At 49.1% G+C, this 27099-nt stretch overlaps 1 protein-coding gene across 7 annotated transcripts in view; it reads left to right on the forward strand.

The window, feature by feature from the left end:
- TET3 (tet methylcytosine dioxygenase 3) overlaps window positions 1-27099 on the forward strand; it is a 102631-nt gene that overhangs the window by 8516 nt on the left and 67016 nt on the right. For 3 of the 7 annotated variants that reach the window (XM_047853428.1, XM_047853427.1, XM_047853426.1), the window contains exon 3: window positions 8466-8522. The exons of 1 other annotated variant lie outside the window; for it this stretch is intronic. In XM_047853428.1, the coding sequence (XP_047709384.1) occupies window positions 8466-8522 (57 nt within the window). Of the gene's footprint in view, window positions 1-2521; window positions 2810-4413; window positions 4522-8057; window positions 8153-8465; window positions 8523-27099 lie in introns of those variants that run through there. 3 more of the 7 variants (XM_047853433.1, XM_047853430.1, XM_047853431.1) reach the window with 3 other exon arrangements.

A 27099-nucleotide genomic window follows, 5' to 3' on the forward strand; every position in this document is an offset into this window, starting at 1 on the left:
GAGATTTACTTCAGGTTTATTCTTGTTCTTCTGGTGCCCATTATTTTGTAGTCTAGTGAGTTATCAATAAAACCCTTTAAGTTTGTGTGTGTGTGTGTGTGTGTGTGTGTGTGTGTGTGTGTGTGTGTTTAGAATAGTCAGGAAAGGGCTCTCAGAAGAGGTCTGCTGCTAAGCAGCCTGACTCAGAATCTTGGAGTCCATGAGAGAGTAGTAGTTTGTGGTGGTTGTGAAGAGGAGATGTGCGTTTATAGAACCTTGGGTCTTATGGGAGGGTCTGGAGACTTATGGAGGAGAAAGCATGTGTACCGTCTTCAGAAGATGTAGGTAGGGAGTAGTAGGTGTGTCAGATAGATAGGTGGGTGGGGTGGCGTGCTGATGGTGGCAGTGCAGGTATTAAGTTGAATGGTAGAACGAGGGGTTAAGGAGATTGGGGCAGTCTAGAGCAATGGGCTCCAACCAAACTTGACGGAATGTAATCAGGGTAAATCTAGGGTATTGTGCTTGTTTAAAAAGAGAAAATGCACAAGCAAGGAACCCTGGTTTCCTAGCAAGGAAGAAGAGCTGAAACTCTAAAAGAGATGTTGACAGCCTATCTCGATTTGTCAGAGTGGCCACATGCAGGATGACTGAAGGAAATGGCTCTGCCGCTTGGAAATGAGGAATGCTAAGGTAAGTCTTATGTGAAAGAGGGAGTCAATTTCTATGTGTAGAGGGGTGTGCAGAACTTTTGGAAGTGCGTGGAAGTTATAAGCAGGGAGATTGAACCTATGTTAGAAAAAAAATCGTCTAGGGGCGCCTTGCTGGCTCAGTCGTTGGAACATATGACTCTTGATCACGGGGTCATGAGTTCAAGCCCTACTTTGGGCATAGAACTTACTTGAAAAAAAAAAAAAGAGAGATAAAAGACAAAACAATCATGTGACATTTACAGCTATTCCAGAAGTGGAGAGCCAGGCCTGAGAGAGGAGTGCATTTCCTGTACCTGTACCTGTACAAGTCTGGGTAGAGGCTGGGTATTGACTAGCAGGGGTTTTATGAGGACTTTCTGTATCAGGTGGGACTTCTATGTTTGGTGTCTCTTGCTAAGACCGTAGAGTATAACATCAGGTCTGTTTTTGTATTCCTCAGACAAGTACATTGCAGAAGAAACACCTCTCTTAGGCCGTAAAAGTTTTTGGTCAAGATCTAGACAATCGCAGACCTAATCGCAGACCTAGGTTGGAATAGAGTGTGAACTTTCTGAAACTTTCTGCCAATTGGTATGTGACTGTAGAGGGGTGTGTTTCTTCAGGGGAGAGGGTCAGTGATTTTGTGCAGATTCTCAGTAGTATTCATGGCCTCCCCAAATTTAAGAAATATGCCCTACCTGAGCTGTCCAGTATAGTATTCATTAGCCATGTGTGGCTGTTTAAATTTTAATTAAAATGAAATAACATTAAATTCAGTAACTCAGTTGCACTAGCTACTTTTCAGTGGCTAGTGTCTTGGGTATGGGACAGCACAAGATATATTTCCATTATTATGAGAAGTTCTATTGAACATGGAGTTTCCCTGTGATCTCTGAGCCCTCACTGAAATCTGTCTCTGGGTTGGGGAAATCGTGGTTTCTGTTATCTGCTCTCAGAAGGATATTTTGGATTGGGATCCCTGTCCCCACCCTAAGGTAGGTGGTGGAGGATGTGGAAATGAATAATGCTTTTCCTGGGTTCTAACACATGCTGAAGCTCATTGCTTCTCCTTGAGGGCATGGGCCATGTTTTATTTACCTGCCATGGGGAAAGAATAACAATAGAAATGTGGTGGGGCTCCCCCATCAAAGGCTGTCTCTGAAGCTCCCTAGGGAGAAGTGGTCTCTAACGCCCACAGTCTTGACCAGCGGCCTTGGTGGACCTTGTCCATGTTTACATCTAGCCCTAAGCCTGTTGTCTCCTCTCAGCGTTGAGCCTCTCATTCTGGAGAAGGCAGTGTGGGGAGCAGGCGAGTTGGAAGGCCACATCAGGGGCCTCAGGAGTTGTCACTACTTCCACGCCCTCCTTCCCATCACTTCCTTGCAGCTCCCTTGTGGGTTGAGGGCAGATGCTCAGGAAGAGAGGTGTTAGAAAGGAAAGGCACCCCTTCATCTTCCTTGAGCTGTGCTGCAGCTCAGCTGGCTGTTCCAGGGAGAGGCATTCAGGGCTGCTGCGTGGGCCTCTACCTGAGTGTGGCCGTGCAGGGCGGAGGCTGCTGGCACACCTGGAGTGGACACACCCCTCTGTGGCCTTGTCTCCTGTCATTTGCATAAGAAATCTGATAACCTAAGTTTTTATTGGTCTTTGAGGGAGGGAGAAAAGAAAGCGGGCAGGCAGCTCATTGTAGGGTGACTGGCTGGCCTTCCGGTGACCCCAGGTCTGGGGGTTGCCTGCTTGCTTCAGGTTGCACAAGATCTTCCTGCACTGCTGGCTCTGACCTGTACAAGAGCCAAGTGCAGTATGCCCTACCTCCCCACATCTGTCAGGGAGTCCGTGGACAGAGTAGTGTACCTATCACTGCTGGTCGGGCAGCAATTCTGGATTTTCTACATGGAAGGGAAATTCTAGTGGGCAGAGTCATTTGGGGGTATGTGCCAGACTGCACTGTGCCCCATAGGCCCCCACCCCTCCTCATTACTGCCAGAGGAAGCCTCAGGAAGGGTGTGGAGGTGCCGGGTCAAAAACGAATACTGAGGCACTGGACTAGATTCTGTTCCACTTCTGAGCCATTCGTGCGGGAAGGACCCTGAGCGGCTTGCTCTTGACTTTTCTCTTTTTATTGATTGCTCTGCTCTTCAAGGGTAAGGATTCATGCCCCAGTAAGGAGTGGGGTGTTGGGAAGAGCTAAGTGCTAGGACAAGGAGGAGAGGCACCTTCCCAGAATGTTTCCTTGGTCCCGGGCCTCACAGCGTCCCCAGTGCGGGGGGGGGGGGGGGGGGGGGGGGGCAATTCCTCTCTCTGGCATCGGCCACAGTTTTCAGTGGTGGGGGGATGGGCAGGACGTCCTCTGCTTTGACTTGTAGACCTGCGAGTTGCCTTCCCAGCCTGATTCAGAGAATTGCCTGGGACGGGCTGTGCGCAAGGCACGCGCGCGCTTGGAGCCTCAGCTGCGGGTAAAGAGAAGGCAGCGCTTACTCCGTCCTTAATGAGCTCACAGTCTGGGGAGGGAGACAAGCATGGAAACAAATAATTACAGTACGGTGTGTCAGGGCTATAGGAGAGGGACGCCTCCAAGGCAGAGATGAGCCTTACTTACCTTTGGGCTCAGTGGGGAGGGGAAGGGACAGATTCTGAGTTTCAGTGTAGCGATATGTGAAGGACAAGGGGGCTTCCAGGAGGAAGGGAGCATTGTCCCTGAGCTTGAGGTGTGTAGAGATGCTTCTTGAATGCTCATGGCTGGTGGCAGGGTGTGGAAGGCTGCGGACAGACAGCAACGGGCCACCTGAGGGTGTTCCCAGGTCCTCAGGGTGAAAGGTAAGACGCGCTTTGTGTTAATTCCTCTTGGAAGTCTCCACGGGCGCTGTCCACAGGTTTCTAAGCCACTCAGCATTCCTGTCCCACCTCTCAACCACCTCTTAAGGTCCGTGCTGTTTGCCTGGATCCTGGAACATTTGGTGGCCCAAGGCTGTTGTATTTGGGGTGGGGAAACCGAGATGCGGCTCGTAGACTGCAAGACTTTCTCACAAGCATCTAGGAGGGCGGGCAGGGTGTGGGCAGAGCTATAGCTGCTACCTGTTAGCTGGGGTGGGGGAGGGGGCAGGTGCATTCTGTTTGTTAGTATGGAAACTTGTGGTGGGGTTGTTGGCTGGTTCTGATAGTATTCCCTCGGACATTGCTGGGTGCATGGGTTCAGTTTGTTTCCGCTGCATCTCCAGAAGCACCTTTTCTCCTCCTCTCCTTCTCCTCCGCACACTGCACACTCCATCTCCTCCTCCTCTTCCTTGTGATTGCTGTTGACACAGACTTCCGCTGCCAAAGCTAATTGTGAGGCCTGATCAGTGAATGAAGGCAAAGGCAGTTCCCATGACAACCGCAAAGAGTTTCAAATATAGGGGATGATGTGTGTGATGGGCTGCAATTACTTGGGTGGAAATTGATGCGTGGACACCGGGGACTTCAAACATAGGCTCTGAAGGTGGAGGGGGTATTGGGTTTCTTTGGCAGGATCCTTTGTGTGATGGAGAGGGAAGGAAACGAGGGTGTGACTCCCCCACAGTTGACTCCAGGTGCCTTCAGTGTGCGCAAAACCCCTCAGGGGCTTGGGGAAGTCACGACTCCAACCATTCTGGTTGAGGAGGCAGGACACCCAGAGGGACAAATATCGGTAGCAAGTGTCAAATGAGAAACATTAGAAGTGCTGTCAGCTGGCAGAGGACTGGGGTAACCCTAGAAGGCTTCCTGGAGGAAGTGGGTCTTGAACTGAGCTTTAAAGGAAAGCTTTGTGGGGAATGACCTCATTCAGGACACAGCTATGCCAGAGAAGTCTGTCTACCTCCTGCCAACTCTAGAAGAGGTAAGTTGATATGAAAATCATAGAACTACACACAGCAGCCCCAACTGTATCACTGCAAGTTAAGGGGTGGCAAGAGCCCTGCTCAGTCATTCTCTCACTGTGTGACCTTAGGCAAGGTGCTTGGCCATCCTGTAAACTGATTTTTCTTATCTTTAGAATGGGCATGAATAACTCCTGTTTCCCTGGTTTGTTTTGAGGATTAAGTAAGAGATGATACATCATGTTCCAAGTATGGGGCCCTACAATGAGGTTGATGTTTGTTTGACGTTCCTGTACAGGCTCCTGAATCTATGTCTGGATGTGTCCCCATTCCCTAGTCTTTGTATATCAGTGTGGTTTCCGGCCTGTGGGTATCCGTGTTCCTGAGGTTCTCAGTATTGGGTAATTTGTGTGTTCTGAGAGTGAGTGAATCCATCTGCCTCTCCCCAGTGGGGAGGGCTGTAGCCCCATTCCTCTTGCTGGGAGTATAGTGGGACTGGGGTCATGATAGAAAGTGGGGAGGAACCCTCAGTCCCCAGGGGTCCCAAGTACCTCTGGGTTAGTCCCTGAGAAGACCAAAATGTAGAAAGGCCAATAGAGATGGGAGATAGTTGATTGTATTGTGGGGGTATGGCGCATGTCTCTGCTGGGAGCATGCACCTTTGTGACTCCTTAGAGCCCTGGCATTCCAGTGTGGGACAGAGATGGGATGGGAGCAGGTGGACTGCCTCTGGGACCCTGGGCTATTCTAGAGTATCTGCAGGCTGCTGGGGGGTGGGCCAGGACCTATGGGTGGGGTAGGACTGAGTTAGCAGTGGGGTGGGAGTGGGGGTCAAGCAGCCCAAATGGCTCTTGCAGGCTGGTGAGGAAGATATGTGCTGGCTGAGACTCAGCTGTAGTTTAGTTCTAGCAGGTCCTACCCTCCCATGAGAGCAGGTGTCCCTCTGATCCTTGGGGACCTCAAAGGGAAGGTCAACCAGGAGAGTGGCGTCTCCATTTCAGTGCCCAACCCCCTGTCTCTCCTCCCTCCTTGCCTAGAAAGTCAGCTCAGCACATTCCAGCTCTGTGCAGAGCCTAGTAAAGTGGGGAAGACAGGGCCCCCGCCCACGTGGGGAAGACCGCCGTGTAAATAAATAACTGCACTTGGTTGTGACTGGTGCTGGAGGAAAGGCTGTGCACTGCGCTGTGAGGCCCCTGGAGGAATGGGGCATACTCACAAAAGCTAGATGAACTGGGAAAGCCTCAGAGGGAGGTGACAGTTGGATGAAGCCTTGCACCAGGCCAGGGGGTGGGGGGGGGTGGGGGGGTGTGGAGAAGGGGAGGGGAACTGAGTCAAGGAGCAGCTTCAAGAAGTCTCTGAGGCATGAAAAACATTACTATTCTCGGATCCATAGTTTGAAGGGAAGTGGTTAGGTTCAAATGACCCTATCCCTTTTTGCGTTTCCCCAGGATTGGCAGAGAGAGGGATTAAAGAACTGGAATGAGAAAAGCATAGATTGGAATTCTAGCTCATTGCCCACCAGCTGTGTGTTGATGGGCAAGTAACTTAACATCTCTAAGTCTGCTTCTCCGTTAAAGACGAGGTTGTGTGTGGAATAAGTCCAACGAGATGCTCCTACAGCGTAATTGGCACAGGGCCTGGGACGTAGCAGGGGCTTGATAAACTGTGGCAGCCGCAGCAGCAACAGTATTAATTGTTACTGTCCAAGCAGTGTTAGTCACTCTTATCCAGCAGCAGACTGTGTGTGGTGTGGGTGGGTGGGCCAGGGGTTCTGGGGACCAGAATAAAGGAAGAACTTCACTTGGCTTGGCCAAGGTAAGAGCTAGGGGGTGCAGAAGCCGTTTTCCATCTTGAGCCATGGCTCAGGACACTGCTCCTTGCCTTTACCTTGTTACCTGCCCTGGGGAGGAGCCCATGAGGGCTGCCCTTTATCCCCAGGGGTGAGGCCCCAGTGCAGTGCCTCTTGGAGTCTCCTCACCAGAGGCCAGCTTTGCTGTCTCTCCCAAGGCAGCTCATCCCATTCTGAGTATCTCCTTGGGGCCCCGTGGAGGGCGCAGCAGTTGGGCATCTATGGTGGAGCGGATAGCAGAACACATCACTGAAACAGGGGCTTTCACAGATCCTAACTAGTCCTACCAGTCACTTCTCCTCTGTGACCTCAGCTTCTTCATCTGTAAGATTCTCAAGAAGTAGCAGCTGCATTTCTTCATAGAATCCTCCTGGCTGCGCATGAGTTAGCTACTGTTTGTAGTTCCATTTTACAGAAGAGCAAAGTGAGGCTAAGACAGGTAAAGTAACACCACCAAGGTGCTGCAGCTAGGTCGTGATGGAGCTGGGAACCGAACCAGATGTGTGAGCACCAGAGTCTGTGGCAGTCCCCTTCCCAGGAGGTGGAAACTTTGGGGTGTTCAGCTACAGGGAGGAGATAGGGTGAAGCAGGGTGTGCTCAGGGATACCCAGGAAATTAAATCCAGGAGTGGTTTGTAAGACTTTGCTCTCCCCATTCTGTTCTCCTGCTGCCCTTTTAGTCTCCAGGGTGTTGTAGGCTTCAAAGGCTCAGAGTCCAGGAACTGGAGGCCAGAGTTTTTTGGGTCTGGGTCACCTCCCCTTCTCAGCCTTTTCTGGGGATAGAAAGTCCTGAGGTCTGGGGAGGCTCTGGGGCCTGGAGGGCCACCTTCATCCATGACCTTTCTGAGGGAGGAGGAAACATCCTACTGGTGGTAGTGGTGGAGGAGGCTGTCTGGATGGGGTGGGGTATGTTCAGGCATGAGGGATGAGTGATCTAGGGTGAGCTGTGGGTGTTGGTGTGTATGGGGAGGGCAAGGCTGACTCCATGAGTCTGAGCCACAGGCAGTGTGGGTGGGCTTCAAGAAGTCTATTTTCTGAGGTGGGCGCTAGAGGGAGGGAGGAGCAGGACTGTTTTTAAGGGTTAAGAATCTGGTCTTTAGAGCCAGATGAACCTGGCTTGGAGTCCCAACCCTGCTGTGTTCTAGCTATTGTCACCTTGGGTAAGTTCCTTTACTTGCCTTGCCTTGTTTCCTCATCTGCAAAAATGGGGTAAAGGTTCATAGTGCCAAGGCTTTCTTCTTCTTCTTGGAAGATTGCAGAGGCTGTCACTCCTCCGGCTCTCTTCTCCTAGCACCTGGCACCGGCCTGGCTGCCGCCCGGATGAGGCAGTGTGCTAGTGTTCCTGGGCTTAGAGAGTGGCTGGAGGGGGAATCCCACCAGTCCGCCCCAGCTCGACCTCAGGCGCAGTCTGTTATCTCTGACCCCGGAGATGCAGGAGACGCCCTGGGTATTACCTTCAGGGTCCCCTACTCGGGAGGAAGTGGGGTGCCCCGGGATCCCCGGCAGGCCTGGGAGCGGCGGCGGCAGGCCTGGGCAGCAGCCAGCGCAGCTCCGCGGCACCCTTGGCGGCGCCCCCGCCTCCCGGCTGGGCAGGTCCAGCCCCCGGCGGCCCTGCCCCCGCCCGGCGGGCCACGGGGATTGGCTGGCGAGCGCGCCGCCCCCTCCACACAAGCCTCGCCGGCGGCGGGGAGGGGAGCCAAGCCGGCAGCTGGCCGCCGCCTCCTCTGCAGTGCCTCCCTCCGTGTGCTCCGGCGGGGATAATGGGAGGCCCGCCGGCCGATGCACCAGAGGAGGCCGGCCGAGGTAGAGCGGGCAGGGCGGGGAGGGACGAGGCCAGACAGGACGCAGGAGGAGGGGCAGTGCCCTCCTGGATCTCTGGAGGGTGGAAAGAGGAGAAATGAAAACAAAAACACAGGAAGGCGAATGAGCAGATCCACCGAGAGTCTGGGCGGCAGCTGGAGGCAGGAAGATGGTCCCTGCTATCCTTTCTTTCCGAGGCCCCCTCCCTCCCATTCTCCTCCTTCCCCTGCAGTGGTGCTGGGGGTGTGCAGCAGAAGGACTTTGCTTCTTTGCTGGTGTCAGCCGGGCTCATCAGTCTCTCTGGCTTCTTTTGCAGGTGGAAATAAAGGCTGGTGAAGGAGCCGGGCCGTGGGGACAAGGGGCTGCTGTCAAGGTACCTTGTGTGTGTGCGTGCGCGCGTGCGCGCGCACGCGTGCGTGTGTGTGTGTGTGTGTGTGTGTGTGTGTGTGTGTGTGGTGGGGGTGAAGTGTTTGACTGGATTGGATAAAAATAAAGGGTCTCCTCTGGTGATCCCTTAATCTCCCACTGTGTGTGTAGCAGCAGCTGAGGGGGAGGGGTGGCGGGGGTGTGGGCGACCAATGAATTCTCAGGCCTGTGTGGGTTTTGTTTGGATTCTTTTTGCTTTCTCAGCTGGATGGTTTGGGTGCAGTTGGGATTGGGTTTGTTGAACTGTTTTTTTTTTTTTTTTTAAGACATGCAACCCACTCCCCACCCTGGCCTCTGGAAATCTCTGGAGAATGTCCCTGGCGCTGCTGGGTTGGTTAGCATCCAACCTGCAGAAATCCCGGGGGGGGGGGGGGGGGAGTTCAGGGGGAGGGGGGATTGTGCTTCTGTGTCTGAAGCTGATAGGGTGTCATTAGTCATGCTGCTGTCACCATGGAGATGGCTGGAGATGAGAGGAGGTGGTGGGGGTGAGGATATTTTGGGTAGGGTGGGGGCTGATGCAATATCATGACTGGGAATCCGGCGGGCGGCTGTTACTCTGTGCAGATTGGTGTCTGGGGGACTGGGAAGGGAATGTTACCAGGTGCGTGGGAAGCAGAGAAGGGGGCATTGAGCTTCTCCATGTGATCGCCTGAGGGCCAGGACTCGGGTATTTGGGGCAGGGCAGAATCTGGTGGGGGTATCAGCCATTACTAGGGAATACAGATGTTCCTCTCAGATTGGCAAGGACCAGGATCAGTAGGTTTCCCTGGGCTTTGCCCCTCTTTTCAGGGCCAGGGACCCGCTGAGTGTTTGGGATTACTCAGCAGTATCCTCTGCTGGCCCAGGGTGGAGAAAACTGAGCAGGAGGCAGTTTCATGTGGCTGCGTCTCAAGTCCAAGCAGAGAGGCTGGGGAAGGAGTGCTGGGCAGGGGCAGTACGGAGGGGACTTCTCCTGGGAGGGAGGGAGCCTGTCCCTGCCCCTGGCTCAGCTCTTCTTTCCCCTTTGGCCCATGGAGCCTATGGGGAGCTGGGGGAATCAGGTTGCTTGGGTAGCAGGTAGGCGAGCTGCTGTAGTCCCTGGACGCTTTTAGACTTTGGTCCCTGGAAATCCTCCTCCCACTTCCTGGGAAAGCTGTGGGAAGCTCTGTGGAGGTGCTGGAAGTGGCACCCTGCCGCCTCACTGCCTGGGTGGGGACGCTGGCAGGGAGGGGCTCTGCTTCCCCACGTGGGATGGGGGCTCCTGGGTGAGGCTGCCGGGTGGATCAGGAGCCAGGGTGGTTCCCTGGACTCCTCCCAAGGAACTTGAGGCAAGGAAGTGCTTAGGGGAGGGCATAAATTTTGCTTCTGAAACCTGTTCTGGGGGAAGAAGAAGAGCCAGGTGGCATTAGCTCCCCTGGGGAGCTGGGCACGTCTTGGTGAGGCTGGGAGTAGTGGGCGGCCCCTGAGGCAAGCAGAGGGTGGTTGATACTGGCGGTGCTGTGGGTGGGGAGGAGAGAGCTGTGAGCTCACTCGCTCTCTTCTCCGGAGCAGAACCCCCGGTTCCACCTCCGCTTCCTTCCCTGGCCTCCCACTGCTGACTGGGGGAGCTGTAATCACCGTGTGTCCTATTGAGGGCTGTGGGCACAGAGATCATGGAGTGCACCTGTTCTTCCCCCCACCCTGGGGAAAACAGGACAAGGGGATGAGGACAGATGGGCTCAGGGCAGGGGGCAGCTCCCTCCTTCCTCTGTGTCTCCGGCCTTGTCAGCCAGAGCTTCCCTCTCTGCTGGGAGGAAGGACTGCTGGCAGGTTTGTTTACTCCCCAAAGCACCCCCCTCCTGCCTAGCGATGGCTTCTCTTCAGCTCTTTCCAAGTGTGTTCTCCGTTTCTCCCTGCCTGCATTCTGCTGGCCCTGCAGTGCTGCTGGAAGCTCCCAGCCTAATACCTCAACCTTTGGTGTTGTGGGCATGCGGCAGAGGCTACTTGCAAAAGTAGAGGAAGCCTTTCAAACACGTCTTCCTCCTTCCCTCTTCTCAGAGCAGGGCCTGAGCTGGCTTGGTTTTTAAAGTTCTGAGATTGTGTCTGTGCTTGTTTTTATTGTTGAGTCGTCTGTCTGAGAATCCTAGCCTCCTCTTGGCTCGGCTTGGGCATTGCCAGAAAGCACTCAGATCTGACCACCCCCCTGCCAGCCCCTTTCCTGGTGCTGCCTTTCCCCCACATGGAGTTTTCTTAGGTGGCGAGTTGGGTGAGGTCCCACATACCCAGATGAGGCAGTCTTATCAGATCCTCTTCCCTCAGCAGGTCGTGGTGTAGGAAGATGTGTCTGGTGTGTGAGCTCATTCTGAGTTCAGGCCAAGACTCTGGGACATGGAACGAGGGGGTGTCACATGTCAGAGTCTGTGCTCCCATAGTATGGGTGTGAGATAGGTAAACTTCATGGGTGAATGGTATGCAGCAGGAGGTGGGAATGTGGTCGTCTGCTGTGTGTTCAGTCCCGCCAGAGTTTCAGGAATATCCATGATGTAGGGTGTGCGTAAGTGATGCCTCGCACAGGCATAGAGTTGAGCTTGATAAACGCAGTTTGTCATTTAACTGGCTAGTGTGTTATGTGTGTGCCCATGATATCCCGAGGAACATGCCACAGCACACACTGTTGCCACCACCTCCTTCTTGGCAGCCTGGACAGGAGTGAGTGCCCAGTGCCGAGAGCTCCAGGCCACCCTGCTTTTGGGCTCCCACGCTGCTCCCACGCTCTGCCCCATGGGAATCCTCAACTGGCTGAGGATGTCTGGAAACTATTTTGGGACTATGCCCGGGATCTCTGCCTTCTGTCTCTCCTTTGGACCACTGCAGAAATCCCCCTTTGTTGAGGATTTGTGATCCACACACCGTGGGTGATTCGTACTAGATCTTTCTTGCCTGCTCTTCCTATTCTCCAGCCACTTGTGAGCGTCTAGTGGAAACTCCCCCCCCCCCCCCACCGCCCCCCCCCCCCGTAAGTTTACAAGCAGCAGTGAACTTGGGGAGATACAGAAGTAGGCGAGTGCAGGAAGCGAATGGAGCACAGAGGACTTCAGAGTGGAGTTTGAGAATGGAGAGAGTGAGGGCTTCCCCCGCCCCACGTGATAAGGACTGCAGTTAGAGTCTCAGAGCCCCACCTCCTTAGTGACCCCAACCACTTTTGAATGTCCTGGGAAGGGAGAGGACATTGCAGGATAGATGTGTGAGTGAGCCAGAGGGAGAGCCTTCCTGCCTGCCAGGGCACAGGGATCACAGTGAGGGCTCTGGTGGCCCTCTTGCTGGGCTTGCTGAGGAGGGGCCTGGGCTCTGGGTTCCCTCCAGCTGCTAGAAATGGTCTTTGTGGTCCTGCCAAATCCCCTCCCACCCCTCCCAATCCCCTCCCTAGCAAGGGGTTTGGCTGGCTGGAGGTGGGGGGCAGGGAGCATGGGGAGGGGCTTTGGTTTGGCTGAGCTTCCGGGTCTCCCAGTTCTCTTTTTCCCACCCTGACCTCTTGGGCTTTTGGCCTCATTTCCTCTCACACTCTCGCATCTGGCAGTCAGCTGAGGACTCCCCCTTGTTCCCAGCATGTGTGCAGCTTCTGAGAAGGAGGTGACTTCCTTGGGGGTTAGTTTAAGAAGCCTTTGGGCAAATAGGGGACAGGAATGGCTCAGAGGGTGAGAATCTATTGATTATCATGCTATCCAGGAAGGACTGTGACCCCACTCACTCTATCTCCCTTTTTTCTTCCCTTTGTCTTTCAGTGTTTATGAGCATTTACCATGTTCTAGGTGCAATACTAGATCCTGAAAAAAAAAAAAGAGAGAAATCATTATTTGATCTTCACCATATCATTGGAAGCAAGAGACATTGACTAAATCACCAACACTCATAACTCTGAGGGGGAAAACCAGCATTGGCAAGTTTTGTTTTTTATGTAGTAAAGGCTTTTGATCTTTGTGTTTGGGGCTGTGAACTTGCACGTGGCTGACCAACCCCTTCACCCCGAGCTGTGCCTAGCTCCTAGCTCTGTATGTTTGCTTTCATACTGGTTCGGTGGACCTCAAGGGACTGTGCAGGAAGAATCCACACACCAGCCTTGTTTTCAGTAAGTTAGTGTTTCTGGGATCTGGTGCTTACAGATTATCAGGGTAGTGGGGTCAGGAATTGAACAGCTGGGAAGAAAGCTTAGTTTTGAAAGGAAAGCGTTGGGTATGGATGTGTTGGGTTTGAGATTCAGGTAAAGCAGAATCGAAATACTGTGTCTGCACATTCTGCCTTGAACCCTGAATTGCCCCCTACTCAGTGGGAGTATGTGGGTCCTGCAGCCCTTCCTGCATTGGGGTTCCCATGGAGACCACTGGCTGCGAAGAGGAAGCTGAGAAGTGCAGTTGTCTGGTTTCTTCTCCTCTCTGTTCCCAACGCTGCTCTGGTGTCTGGGTGCTGTAATTTAGCTTGGGGGTACTTAGTGTCCTTGGACTTCCATTTTCTTTGTGAAATGAAGGGGTTACCCAAAGTTAGTTTTTCTCAAACTCAGTGTGGCACAAAGTGCCAGTTTTCTTTTTTTCTTAACACCCAAAATGTTGCAAATGGAAACATGGTCCTACTTTGTACAAGGAGTTTGCAGCTTGTGCCAGGCATGGCTCACCTTGGGAGTTCACCATTCAGATTGGTCTGTGAGCCACTGGATGGGGTGTGTCCAGTGGACATGCTCTTGCATGTTGCGGCAGGTTCATATCGCTATGATGGCTGTAGGAGTTGTGGACTAGTGATAAACAGTTTATGGGCCATGCCCTGAACTGCATTACTTCTCAACTTTGCTTCTGAGAGAGCAGAGGGTCTCTGTTTTGACCCTCTCCCCCCACTCCTTTCTGGACATGACTTCCCCTCTTTTCAGTACTGTTCATCTGGAGGATTCTTGGAAAAATAAAGATCTTGCTATCCCAGAGATTCTTCCTGAGTACCTTGAAAGATTTACTTGCCTCTCCAGCTTCTGTAGATAAGGATGCTTCCTGTTTGCCCTTTCTTCTCTGCACGTCTCAGATTCTGATGGAGAAGTGTCAGAACCTGTGGAGCCCCCTGAAGGGGCAAGAGTGTGCGCGTGCATGTGTGCCTGTACTCCATGCCTTGAAGGAAGAGAATGGTTAAGGGGAGGCCAGGTTTCCTGTAGATGCCAGAGCTGACTCGTGCCCTGCGAGACACTAAAGGTCCATCGCTTCAGGCAAGGCACCTTGCCTTTTGAGCTTTTTCCATGTGGTGGCTCCCAGTCATCCAGAAGTGGAGCCCTTTTCATCTGAGGGCTGATCACAAATTCTGCCCTGATTTCCTGTAAGGACAGACATCCCAGCATTTTTGATTGCATGAGTTTGGGTCTCTCCCTCCTAGTTTATCCCATCTCCCCCCTGCATGCTCTGCAAAGTTTGTTTTACTTCTCTGCTGAGGATGTTTGGCCTCTCCATTTAGGATGCTGAAGGCTAGACAAAAAAATTTTTTTAATTGATTTCCTACTACCCTGGCTGCCTCATCCTAGAGGAGAGCAGGGGCAGGGGCTAAGGTATAGGGAACACTGTCTTGCCACAGAAATATTCCTTAAGAGGCAAACATCCTAAGGACAGTAAGATTAGGGTCTGAGCAAATCCTGGTTACCTCTGTGGCCTGGAACTCTTATGCCCTTGGTGCTTAAGTAATTGGATTTCTCAACCCCGCCTCCAAGCATTTTTCACATGTAATCCTAACCTCATGGGCTTTGCCAGGGGAACAAAGACATTGAAAGGGTTTGCAACTTGTCCCTGACAGTGAGCTCCTAAACTCTCTGCCGTGTTGACTGAGTTTTCCTGCTTTGCATCTTCTTCAGCATGCACCCATGTCTCCTTCCCAACATTCTTCTCTGCTCTTTTAGCCTGTGGGCCTTGGTTCCCAGCCCTGCTAGACAGAAGGAGCTGTTTCTGCCCATCCACTGTCCTATACCTTAGGAAGTTTCCATCCCTGATTCCTGCTGGCTTCTCTGCCTAAGGTGGAAGAACTAGGGCGGGGGGTGGGGTGGGGTGGGGGGAAGGTTAGTAACTCTGCCAGAGGCAGAGACCCTGGAATGGTGCTGGGCTGAGAGTCTTCTCTGCATCCCCAGACAGACTCTCTGCTCTACCTTCGTCCTTGAATGTGGGACAAGGCCCAGGTCTCCTGAGCCAAATCATTTCTCTGCTGACTTGAACAAGTTCAGGCTGGGTACAGGGAGCTCCCTCTGACCACCAGGCTCTGCTGGATCCAGAGAGGAGAGACTCCCTTCCCAAGTGGAATCTTTGTTGCCCTACACCCTGAGGTCTCATGGGCACACAGAGATGGATTTTCAGTGGAGTGGGGGAGGCTGTGCCCTAGAGATGCCCATTCTGTTCTTCTTGGTGCAACACATCCCTTTCTCTTCCCCTGCTGTGTTCTCCATCCTAGAACACTGTTCATGGCTTCAGCCCACCCCCAGTCTCACTCTTTGTGGTTTGAGCTCATCCCTAAGTTCTAGACTGAGAAGAGAGGTCCTTTGAGGGGGCTGCTTAGTGTGGTATGGGCCAGGGACTCCTTACATCCTGGTTTTATCTAGGAACTTATAAAATGCTGTGGGTCTGCTGGGCTAAGATAGCTGTCTGCTAGGGTCAGACATGTGTGTTCCTCTCACACATTTAGGTAGGGTGCTTGCAACATGAGGGTGATATGGGGGCCCCAGAGGTTAGTGTTGGAAACTCTGGGCAGGTTGGCCCTGGGGCATCCCCTCCTCATTGGCCCTGCCACTTGTCCCAGAGCCAGGTCCTATGTGATGGTTGAGCTATATGCTGACCTCTGCCCTGTGGCCTTTCTTCTAATTGTTATTTTTCCTCGGTTTCCTGTTTTCCAGCTGTGGGTTCCCAGTGGTGTCATTTGGACCCTGGGTAGTAGTTAGGGCTTAGCTCTGGGGTTGTGTGGTTGCAGTGGTACATGTCTTGGGGCTGTACTGGCAAGTGGTCTAGGGCCCTCTGAACACTCGGCTGGGGGCCAGAACCCAGGGTTCTGTGTCCAACCGTCCAACCCTTGGGAAGCTCCTCCCCCACTCTTCAGCGGCTGCCTCCTTCACATGGGGGCATTGTTCCCCACTGGTCTCTGTCTGAGGTCTGGGGGAACTGGGATGTGGAGGAGGACCTGGGAGGGTGCCAGGGCACTTCAGCCCCTAAACACTTGCTCCCACTCCCCTCATAGCCTCCACCAGGACAAACAGGGACCACGCTTAAACTTGCTGAGAGAGTGTCCAGTCCCTCTGCTTCAGCTAGTTTAGTGTTTCTCAGCACTACTGAGTATTAGAATCATCAGGGGAACTTTAAAAAAAAGGAAATATCAATGCCTGGACCCCAGCCCCTGAGAGTCTGATGTGATTAGTGTGGAGTAGAGCCCAGGCACCAGCATCTTTCAGGACTCCTCAGGTGATTCAAATGTGTGTCCAGGGTGAAAGTCACTGCCCTCATCCTGTTTGGCTTTTCTTGTGTCTCCCATACTGCCCCAGAATTTTTTTCTTGCTCATTGCTAATTTTAGTAGTAATCAATAGAGTCTGGAAAGATTAAGACGAGACATGTCAGACAAAATACTGGATTAAATGTTCTGTTCCATGAAACTGATCCATGAGTTCATATTTATTAAAACCAGAATTTAAGAGGGAGACTCTATGGCAGATGATAGAAACAGAGTATTCTCCTCTCAGTTTTTAATGAAAAAATTTATTGAAGTATAGCACACACATGAAAGGGTACACGCTGTATGCAGTTTGGTGAATTTTCACAAGGTAAACACACCTGTAAAACCAGCATCTGGCTTAAGAAATGAGTACTTTCACTCCATTCCCACCACCCAGAATTTCTGTGTTGTTGCGCAAAGTCAGGTCAGGATATGCATGGTACAGCACGGTGTGCTGGCCTTGGGCCTGGAGGGCTTCAGCTTGTCCTCTGCCAGGAGCATCGTTCCATGCCTGTGTGGGTGCTCCTGAAACCGAGCGGGTTTCCTGATGATAGGACCCAGGGCAGAGGAAGCCTGCCAGCCCCTCCCCTGTGTTACTCCCTTATCACCTTTAGTTCCTTTTCCACCTTAGCCTTTAGGCTTGCCAGTCCTTAATCTTGGCTAAATCCAAAAATCTGTTATCGTTGTTTGGCTTTTTGTTCTCTCTTTTTTGTTTTACAGATAATACATGTTCTTTGGAGAAATTAGAAAATAGAAATAGGCATGGGGCACCTGGGTGGTTCAATTGATTAAGCGATCCTTGATTTTGGCCCAGGTCATAATCTCATGGGACATGGGATCAAGCCCTGCCTCAGGCTCTGCACTGAACGTGGAGCCTGCTTGGAATTCTCTCCCTCTCTTTCTCTGCTTCTCCCCAACTCATGGGCATGTGTGCGCACGTGTGCTCTCTTTCAAAATAAATAAGTAAACATCAAAAATTAAAAAAAAAAAGAAAGAAAATAGACAGGAGGGGAATTTGCCCATAATCTCACAACCCAGTTAACCACTGTTAACTAGTGTTCCTCCAGACTTTGTGCACATACTTGACCCTTGAACAAGATGGGTTTGAACTGTGTGGGTCCACTTATATGTGGACTTACATGTTTTTTTCCCCAGTAAATACAGCATGGTACTGTAAATGTGTTTTCCTTATGATTTTCTTTTTTTTAATGTTTATTTTTGAGAGGGAGCACATGAGCGGGGGGAGGGGCAGCAAGAGGGGGACAGAGGATCCTCTGTGCTGTCAGCACAGAGCCCAATGTGAGGCTCAGACTCATGAACCATGAGATCATGACCTGAGCTGAATTCGGATGCTTAACTGACTGAGCCACCCGGGGCCCCTCCTTATGATTTTCGTAATAATGTTTTCTCCAGCTTTGTTATAAGTGCATGGTATGTCATATATATAACATATAAACTACGTGGTAATCAAGTGTTTATGTTATCAGTAAGGCTTCCTGTCCACAGTAGGCTATTAGTAGTTCACTTTTTGGGGAGTCAGAAGTCATATGCAGATTTTCAGCTGCATGGGGGTCAGTGCCCCTAACCTCAAGTTGTTCAAGAGTGAACTACTTGTTTTGTGTTGTTTATGAAAATGGAGTCCTACTGCATTATTGCCCACTTTATGTTAATAACTAGCTGTAATGCTGTCTGTTGAGTGCTTATCATGTGTGTGGTGCATGGGGCAAAGTTTTCACAGTTTTGTGGACAACTCCGAGGCAGGTGGTAGTAGCTCCAACTTTCAGATAAGAAAACTGAGATTCAGGCCAGTAGTGTGACCGAGGACTGAGGTTTCCCGAGGGGGTAGAGCTGAAATTGAGGCCAGAGATGTCTGACTTCAGAGCTGATCCCATTGTCAGTAGACTACTGCCTCTTTCCTAAGACTGTCCTTCCATGTTAAATTCATTTGGCAAATATTTAGTGAGCAGAGGCCATTGTGATCCTTAGTGATTTTTTTTTTCCCTTTTCACTCTAATGTGAATGTCTGTAGTGTGTTACCCATAAAGCGTGGTATTGCTGATTGTTTGAGGTCTTTGTGTCAACTCCTCTCTCATTCCATTTTAAGAAGTTTTCCCCTATTAGTAGTGGATGTTTCGTTTTGTCAAATATATTGAACATGGTTTGAAGGTGAAATATTTCTCCTTTGCCTGTTAATAGGATGAATTGTGTTAACGCATTTCTTAATATTGCACAATTTTTACATTCCTTGAATAATCCATACTTGGTAATGGGGTATTTATTTTAGCATGCTGTTTGATTTGATTTATCAGTGTGGGAGTTTTGCATTTGTTTTTGTGAATGAGATTGACCTATAATTTACCTTTTGTGTTTTCATTGTCAGATGGTGGTATTAGAGTAATAGCAACTTCATATAATGGATTGTGAAACTTTCTCTTTGTGCTCTAGAACCATTTAAATAATACAGTTTAAATAGTAATTTCATTCCTTAAGGATTTGATGAAACCATCTGAGCCTGGTACCTTTTTTGAAGGGTGGGTCTTTGCATCTTTGTGACCCCCACCCCTTGCCATGGCTGTTGGTATAAAACACTCACTTTGTGTTTTCCATGAAAGTGAAATATTTTTTGGGGCGCCTGGGTGGCGCAGTCGGTTGAGCGTCCGACTTCAGCCAGGTCACGATCTCGCGGCCCGTGAGTTCGAGCCCCGCGTCAGGCTCTGGGCTGATGGCTCGGAGCCTGGAGGCTGCTTCCGATTCTGTGTCTCCCTCTCTCTCTGCCCCTCCCCCGTTCATGCTTTGTCTCTCTCTGTCCCAAAAATGAATAAACATTGAAAAAAAAATTTAAAAAAAAAAAAAGAAAGTGAAATATTTTCAAATTTAATAGCATAATGTGTATGCAATTGTTGCTTTTCAGTTCCCTCAGTGTGATTTTTTTTTTTGCTTTCTTAATTTCTAACATTGTATATTTTCTCTTTTCTTTCTTAGCTTTGTAAGTGTTGTATGTAATTTAAAAGCACATAGATCTGTCACTTATGCTTTCTGGTTTTCTAAAGGATGACTTTCTGCTTTGGTCTTTGTTGTCTTCTTTTCCTTAGGTTTATTTGGTATGTGCTTTTTTAGGCTCTCCGCTGGATCTGTAAGACGCTCTATTTTTTCTACTTTTTTTTTTTTAAATCACAGACACATTTAAAAATATGACTTTTTCCTCTAAGTTCTACTGGCCTTTTCTGCAGGTTTTTATATTTCATGTGTGCTAGTGCTCTTGGGGAGATGCTGATGGCACACCCAGTGTGAGAAGACCAAGTCCTGATGCAGCCTGGCTCCCTTTCCTTCCAACAAGGGAGCATCACTGTACATGGAACAATGGCAGGGCCAGACAATGCACTTGATTACTTTAAGGGGCTTTGTGTCCATTACTGGGCACCTAGTAATAATAGTTTACCAGCTTAGCAGCCAGACCTGTAGGAAAAAAAATTTTTTTAACCTAAGCAAAGCCAATTTGAACTTACTGCCTGGGATCAGAGCATATCCTGGGCCCGTATAGAAGTTTTAGTAGTATTTAGAAAAGCCTCTTGCATTAGCATCGGAGAAGATGAAGCTAGAAGCTAAGGACAGTGAAGTGTTCGGGGAGGAAGATAGAACTTTGACCCAAACTCCTGGCCTAGCTGAGCTGGCCTAGGCTGCAGGTTCAAGTCTTGCTCTGTCCCTCTTTCATGCACTTCTGGAAGATATGGCCCAGTTGATGTCCTGAGGCTATGAAAACTGCACTAGGATGGAGAGGATAGTAGGGTAAAAGAGGGATTCATAGTGCTAGGAAAAACAGCGTGGGCATCTCTTGAGGACACTCTCCAGTGCTCCACTGAAACTCCATTTCTGTATTCCCCCCAAGAGCTCAGGGTGTAGGGCAACAGTGATCCCAACTCGGAAGGCATACCTCCCCTCTCCACGTCCAACTGGGTCTGGTGTGGTGGGGAGCCCTCTGTACCTCAGCCTGAACTTGTTGAAGCCAGCAGAAAAATGATTTGGCCCAGGGGTTACACTCAAGGGAGACTGTGCAACACCTTGGGGGATAGATTTTCTTACCCTTTATCTTGACTCCATGGAGAACAGTAAAGGCCTGGGAATAGAAAAGGAATGGAGTTCGACCTAGAAACCAGTAGTAATATTACTCCTTTTTTTTCCCAAATGGAAAATAAACTTTTGGACTTTAGGTAAAAGTAATATATGCCCATTTAATGAACTCAAATAATATAAAAGTATATAAATTAGAAACTGAAGATTGCTATTTCTCCTCCATCCTATTGCAATCTCTATTAATAATTCATACATATCTTTCTAGACTTTAGAATGAGTATCTGAGCTTACTACTTTACCATGGAAGGATGTCCTTCCATGGCAGTATGTCTCTTTTAGCCTTTTAAGAGGCTGTGGAATCTTTCATTTTACAGGTTTGTTGTAATTAAATTGACTCCTATTGATGGACATGTACAGTTCCATTTTTTTGCAATTATAAATGATGTGGTAATTTACCTATTGGTACATATGTTTTTTTGGTCACTTGTTCAAGATTAATTTTTGTATATGATTTAAGATAGGGATTGAATTTTTTCTCAGAAAGCCTATTATCTCTAGTTTATTCATTGAATATTTACAGTTTCCCAAATGGTTTATAATTCTACCTTACACACTCAAGGGCCTCTCTTCAGTTCCAATTGAAGTATTTGGCTGATTCTATGTCAGTATTTTATTGTCTTAATTACTGCAGTTTTTATATAACAGTTGGGTTAAAAAAAACCAAAACTCATTTTTTCCACTTTTTTTTGGCTTTTCTTTTGTATTTCCTTTTCCAAGTAAGTTTATAAACAACTTGTCAAGTTCTGTGAAAAATGTGATTTTTCTGTTGGAATTACATGGAATTTATAGGTTATTTGGGGGAGACTGGAGAGCTTTACAACGAGTCTTTGTATCCAGGAAATGGGAAGTATATCTTTCCATCTATTCTAGTCTTTTTTGTGTGTCAACCCGAGTTTTAAAGTTTTGGCTCTTACACACTTCTCATTAGGTTCATTTCTAGGATGTTGTAGGTCTTGTTATTGCTGTACTGAATGAGACTTTTTCTATTACACTCTTAAAAATGTTTTTTATTTAGTTAAGTAATCTCTACTCCCAGCATGGGGCTTGAACTCACATTCCTGAAATCAAGAGTCGCATGCTCCTCCGACTGAGCCAGCCAGGTGCCCCTGTGTTACACATTACATAGTGGAAATGTTCTGGTTTTTGTCCCCTGCTCTGTGATACGGTCCCTAACACTCCCACTCCCTGGGCGCCAGCAGCCCCTCATTCCCTCATTACCCCATTCCCCATGCACGAAGTTGGTACCTCTGCAACAGTACTTTAGGGCCTCGTATGAGTTTCTGTGGTGAGGTGCTCTTCTTACTCAATTTCGTTTCCCAGTACCTGGCACAAAGCCTAGCATGCAGTAAATCCTTTTAATGAAGGCTGTAGAACCAAATTGATGAGAGAGGCAATGAGCTTCACCTCCTCAAAGTGTGACAACCTGGGCCAGTCTGAGGAGCAGAATCTAAAGCAGCCCTGGCTGCAAGCCTGGAGGCTGTGAGCTGGATAACAGAGATGGGGCACCTGCCTGATCCCCACGGCAAAAAGAAGGTCCTGGGCTGTTTTCCCACAGGCAGACATTAGGGAGGAGTCCTGTGAACCCACACCTTATAATTACCCTGACACCAACAGCCCACTTGTCATTAACTCTCATTAGTACTAACTAGTAGGGAGACTTGCCTCCTCGGTTCCCAGACACCTGAAGGTAGCATAAAACACAGACTTACCTGCGGCTGCTCTTTGGGGATGGAGATTCATGGAGGCTGAAAGTGGAGCTTAGAAAGACCACTTGTGAAATTGGCTCCACTTCTGTGTCCCTGGTCTCCTTTCTTGAGGAAGCTGGCATCTTTCTTCTTTGCCCTACTGTTCTCCAGAGTCTAAGACTTCCACCACATATCTTCTAGGTAAAACCTATCAATGTGCTAACCCTTCCCATCACATTTGCATTTTAAGCTTCTACTTGTAACTGGGGAATGAGTGGCGCTAGGTTTTTTTTTAATGTTTATTTATTTTTGAGAGAGAGCACACACGTGTGCATGCGAGTACACTCGAGTGGAGGAGGTGCAGAGAGAGAGGGAGCGACAGAATCTCAAGCAGGCTCTGCGCTGTCAGTGCAGATCCCCTGTGGGGCTCGATCGCACAAAGTGTGAGATCATGACCTGAGCCAAAATCAAGACTCGGACACTTAGCTGACTGAGCCACTCAGGTGCCCCTAGAGAGGCACTAGCTCTTGATGGAGCTGGCCAGCGCAAGCCCCTCTGTCTTGACCCCATGGCACTTGTGCCATAGGAGCTGGTCCCTGGTCTCTGCTGCCCCAAGAACGAGGATGGAGTTGGAGCTGCCTGCCTGCCTAGGAAGGGCTGTGTCCACCGGGACCTGCGAACCTCCTTCCCCGGGGCATCAGGCTGCAGACTGGGAGGCGTGGGAATCCCTGCTGCTGTCAGATTCCTGCCTCTGGCCCTGCCTAAAAAGAAGGTGGGGGAGGGCTCAACTCGGCTTGTGTATGTAAAAGAAACGCCAGTTAGAGGTGGGCTGTGAGTTTTCCAATCTCAGTAACAGCCGTGGTGCATCTGGTTCAGTGTGTCACCAGGTTGTGTTTGCAGCAGCGGTGAACGGTTCGCATTTAGCCAGTGGTCTGTGCTCATTCTCCTCTCTCATGTTCAGGCGGCATAGCTGAGAGCAGCGCTTTCTCTGGCTCTTCTGCCAGAGTCCCCTGGGAAACAGTGGAACCAAGGGATGCCCAAGAGGTCCAGGAGGGAGGGGATGTACTTCCCTGGGCCTCCACCCCACCCGTGCCTTACTCCCTCTCCTACTGCCTACCTAGGGCAAGGGAGCAGCCCCAGGGCTGCAGGAGGTCATCACGGGCCCCGCCAGTGCCATGCCAGGTCCCAGGGTCCCTCGTGGCAGCCAGGTTGCATCTTTGCCAGCTCTGGAGGAGCCGCCTTCTCAGGGTGCCGAGCAGAAACTCTGACAGATGGACCTCCGTGAACCCGTGGAGCCGTTCCAAATGCCTTCTCCCGGAGCAGAGCGCATTCTGGCAGGGAGGCTGCGACGCAGGGCTCCTCAGGGCTTCAGCTCACCTGTTGGAGAAGCTTTTCCTACCCCTGCCCACTTGTTGCCCTCTTTAAAGAGCAGAAGCACTGACCGTTGACTGGTCAAGCCTGTGTGCGCACACGGCAGGGGGAGGGGTGGAAAGAGAACCCTGTTGCCTGACAACCTGTAAGACCCTCGGTTCACCCAATTTCTAAACCAGTTGAGACTTTCCCCTTTTTTGCACTTACCCTCCCATAGGGTTGTTGGCAGGCTGGGGGGCTTCTCAGAAGGTAGTTGGGGTACCACCTGTGTCCATATCCCCTCTGTGGACACACAGGGTTGATCTCTAAGGGTAGGACCTGGGGGTCTGCATCTGTAGCCGGCTTCCTACAGGCGATTCCCGTGCCCACTGGGGTTGGAGTATTGCCAGGGTGCAGAGTAATGTAAAAAGGCTCTGTTTATTTGGGGTTCCAGCACTTGATGATTGAGAGGACATGCCTGTAAGACTGATTTGTGAAAAGGCCAAATATTGTTCAAAGGCTCGTGAAAAGCCAAGAGACTACGTGTAAAAGCTGTTAAATTTCAGAATAAGGTCAGGCTCTAGGAAATAGGTAAAACGTTTTTGTTGTTGTCTGCTACAAAGAATACAGATTCATTGCAGAAAAGCTAGGAAGTTCAGATAAACAAATGGAGAAAATGAAACATCTATAATTTTACCACTTAGAATTCCTGTTAATATTTTGGTGTTTCTAGAACAATCATATATATGTTTTTAATTTTAATTGATTTTCCCCCTGATTATCAACAAAATAATACGTTTGTTTTAAAACCTTTATTTTTTTTTTTTTTTTTTTTTTTTTTTTTTCCAACGCTTATTTATTTTTGGGACAGAGAGAGACAGAGCATGAACGGGGGAGGGGCAGAGAGAGAGGGAGACACAGAATCAGGAAGCAGGCTCCAGGCTCTGAGCCATCAGCCCAGAGCCCGACGCGGGGCTCGAACTCACGGACCGCGAGATCGTGACCTGGCTGAAGTCGGACGCTTAACCGACTACGCCACCCAGGCGCCCCAAAAACCTTTATTTTTTAATTGGTATAAAAATTGGCATAACATTTGAAATCTCTTATTGCTGTGTTTAGTTGGATTGGCACTTCTATGTGAATATATTTTTATTTCTTTTGCCCATTTTTTGGTGTGTTGTTATGGGTTAGTAAGAGTTTCATATATTAGTGGCATTAAGTCTTTATCAGACCTTGATAAATGTTAGACATTTCTTTTAATTTTTTAATGTTTTATTTGTCACACTTTTTTTGTACATGGTTATACGACCAAATCTAGTTCCGGTTGTTTGTCAGTTGACTTATTGACTGATATTTTTGGTTGTGCTACACAGAACAGGCACTGTTTTTGCAGATTTTAAAAGGAATTGAAGGAGATTGGGCAGGTGGATATAGGACAGACCAGTGCTTCTCACATTTTAATGTTCATCCAGATCACCTGGGAATCTCTTTACAATGCATTTTCCAATGCAGCAGGTCTGGGGTGGGGCCTGAGATTCTGCATTTCTTTCTTTTTTCTTTTCTTTCCTTTCCTTTCCTTTCCCCTTCCTTCCTTCCTTCCTTCCTTCCTTCCTTCCTTCCTTCCTTCCTTTTTCTTTCTTTCTCTTTCTTTCTGAGTGGGGGAGGGAGGGGCCAGAGAGAGAGGAGATTCTGCATTTCTAACAAGCTTTCAGGTGGGGTTGATGCTGCTATTTGTTGGACCACACTCGAAGTAGCAAGGGCCCAGAAGTTTCTAACCCTGGCTGATCACAGAGGTGCTTGAGCATTTTGGAACACAGAATTTTCTGGGCTTTACCCCAGAAATGTCAGGCTGTGGGACTGAGTCCCAGGTTAGCCACATGTGGCTCAGTGACTTAGAGACAATGCTTTAGCCTCTCTGAGCCCTTGGATTCCTTTTCTGTGAAACAGAGAGATAGTGCTTACCTCATAGGGATCTGGGAGAATTAAATGAAAGAATAAAAGAGATCACCATTTTTATGAGCTAGAAAAATAATGTAATAACTACTGGGCGTGGCGCCCTTTTGGGGGGAGGTAGTTCTCTGATACATTTCTACTTGTCTGGTGATTGATACTTTCAATATTTCTACCTCTTCTTTGAAAATTGTCCTTTCATTAATATTTTCAAAGCTTTTAGTAATGCATTTCATGTCTTATTTACTGATAATAGTTATATTCCTTTTCACATTTCCAACATTGTTTATATATATATTTTAAAAATGTTTTTTAATGTTTATTTTGGAGAGAGAGAGAGAGACAGAGAAAGAGAGAGAGAGCGCACGCGCATGAGCTAGGGGAGGGGCAGAGAGAGAAGGAGGCACAGAATCTGAAGCAGGCTCCAGGCTTTGAGCTGTCAGCATGGAGCCCAACGTGGGGCTTGTGAGATGATAACCTGAGCCAAAGTCCAACGCTTAACCGACTGAGTCAACCAGGCACCCCTATATATATTAAAAAAAATTTTTTTTGATGTTATTTATTTTTGAGAGAGAAAGAGAGCACACGCAGCAGAGGGTCAGAGAGAGAGAGACACACACACACACACACACACACACACACACACACACACACACACACAGAATCCCAAGCAGGCTTCAGGCTCTGAGATGTCAGCACAGAGCCCAGTGTGGGGCTTGAACCCACGGACCGTGAGATCATGAACTGAGCCAAAGTCAGACGCTTAACCGACTGAGCCACCCAAGCAACTCAGCCCTGTTTATTTATATTTTTTTTTTCAAATGATCGCTTTGCCAGAAGTTTGTTTATTTTAATGGCCTTTTGGAGAGCCATCTCTTAGATTCCATTTATAAATACTACTACATTTTGTTTTCTAATCAACTATTTCTGTCTACTGATTCCTTTTTCCTACATTTTTATTTATTTTTATTTTTTTAAAGTTTTATTTAAGTAATCTCTACATCCCACATGGGGCTCAAACTCACGACCCTGAGATCAAAAGCAGCATGTTCCTCCGACTGAGCCAGCCAGGTGCTCCTTTCCTACATTTTTAAAGTTTTTATTTTCTAACTTCTTGGATTGAGCCTTAACTTATTTCCTTCATATTTACCAAAAGTTATTTATAGAAGCAGTTTTAGAAGGATATAGAATTTTTCCCTGTTAATAGTTGTTTTCATTGACATTAATCTTCACATCTGCAGTTGTGACTTTTTTCCACAGAAACCACTCTATTTTTATACCCATATCAGTTTATATACTAATGATAGTTAATGTACATACTTACCATGACCCATACAGGTAGCATAAATAGTAAATCAGTGTAATTGTGATTTTTATTTATTTTTTCCCCCTTGACCCTAGATTTATTTAGGAGACTGACAGGATTTCCAGATGTTGTGTTATTTCCGTCAGAGGGGCTGAGGGCTGCCCTGCTTGCCTGTCCAGGCTGTGTTCTGGTGGACTTTGTGCACTCGTGTTGCTGAAGCCTCTGGTTAGCCTGTGGGGTGTGCATGAGAGGAACTGTGCCCTGTGCATGTGGAGGGCGGGGATCTTGGGAGGAGAGCAAAGTGGTCTGTTTTCCGAAGCTTTCTGCTTCTCTTGACAGCCTCCCGGACATTGTCCAGGTGGCCCCTTTCTTAATTGCCTTATGCTCTGAGGTTCTTGTCCAGTATCTGAGGTGGTGTCTGGGGCTCATTGTCCTTTGCTGGTAGGAAGATCTGGGGGTTGGGTGGAGGGAGGACTTGAGTCAGAGACCCTAGTTGTAGAGCCCTCCTGCTGCTGAGGAGCTGACCTCTTCCTGTTTCCTGTTCCTTGTCTGTAAAATGTGGAGAATGTTACCTTTTTACAGAAACTAGAAGAGTCTTAGCAATCATCTAGTAACATAATTCTTTTAAAAACTATTTTAATTTTGGCATACTTTCAGA

This window comes from Prionailurus viverrinus, chromosome A3 (genome assembly GCF_022837055.1).
Source record: "Prionailurus viverrinus isolate Anna chromosome A3, UM_Priviv_1.0, whole genome shotgun sequence".
In the NCBI taxonomy this organism is placed as follows: domain Eukaryota; kingdom Metazoa; phylum Chordata; class Mammalia; order Carnivora; family Felidae; genus Prionailurus; species Prionailurus viverrinus.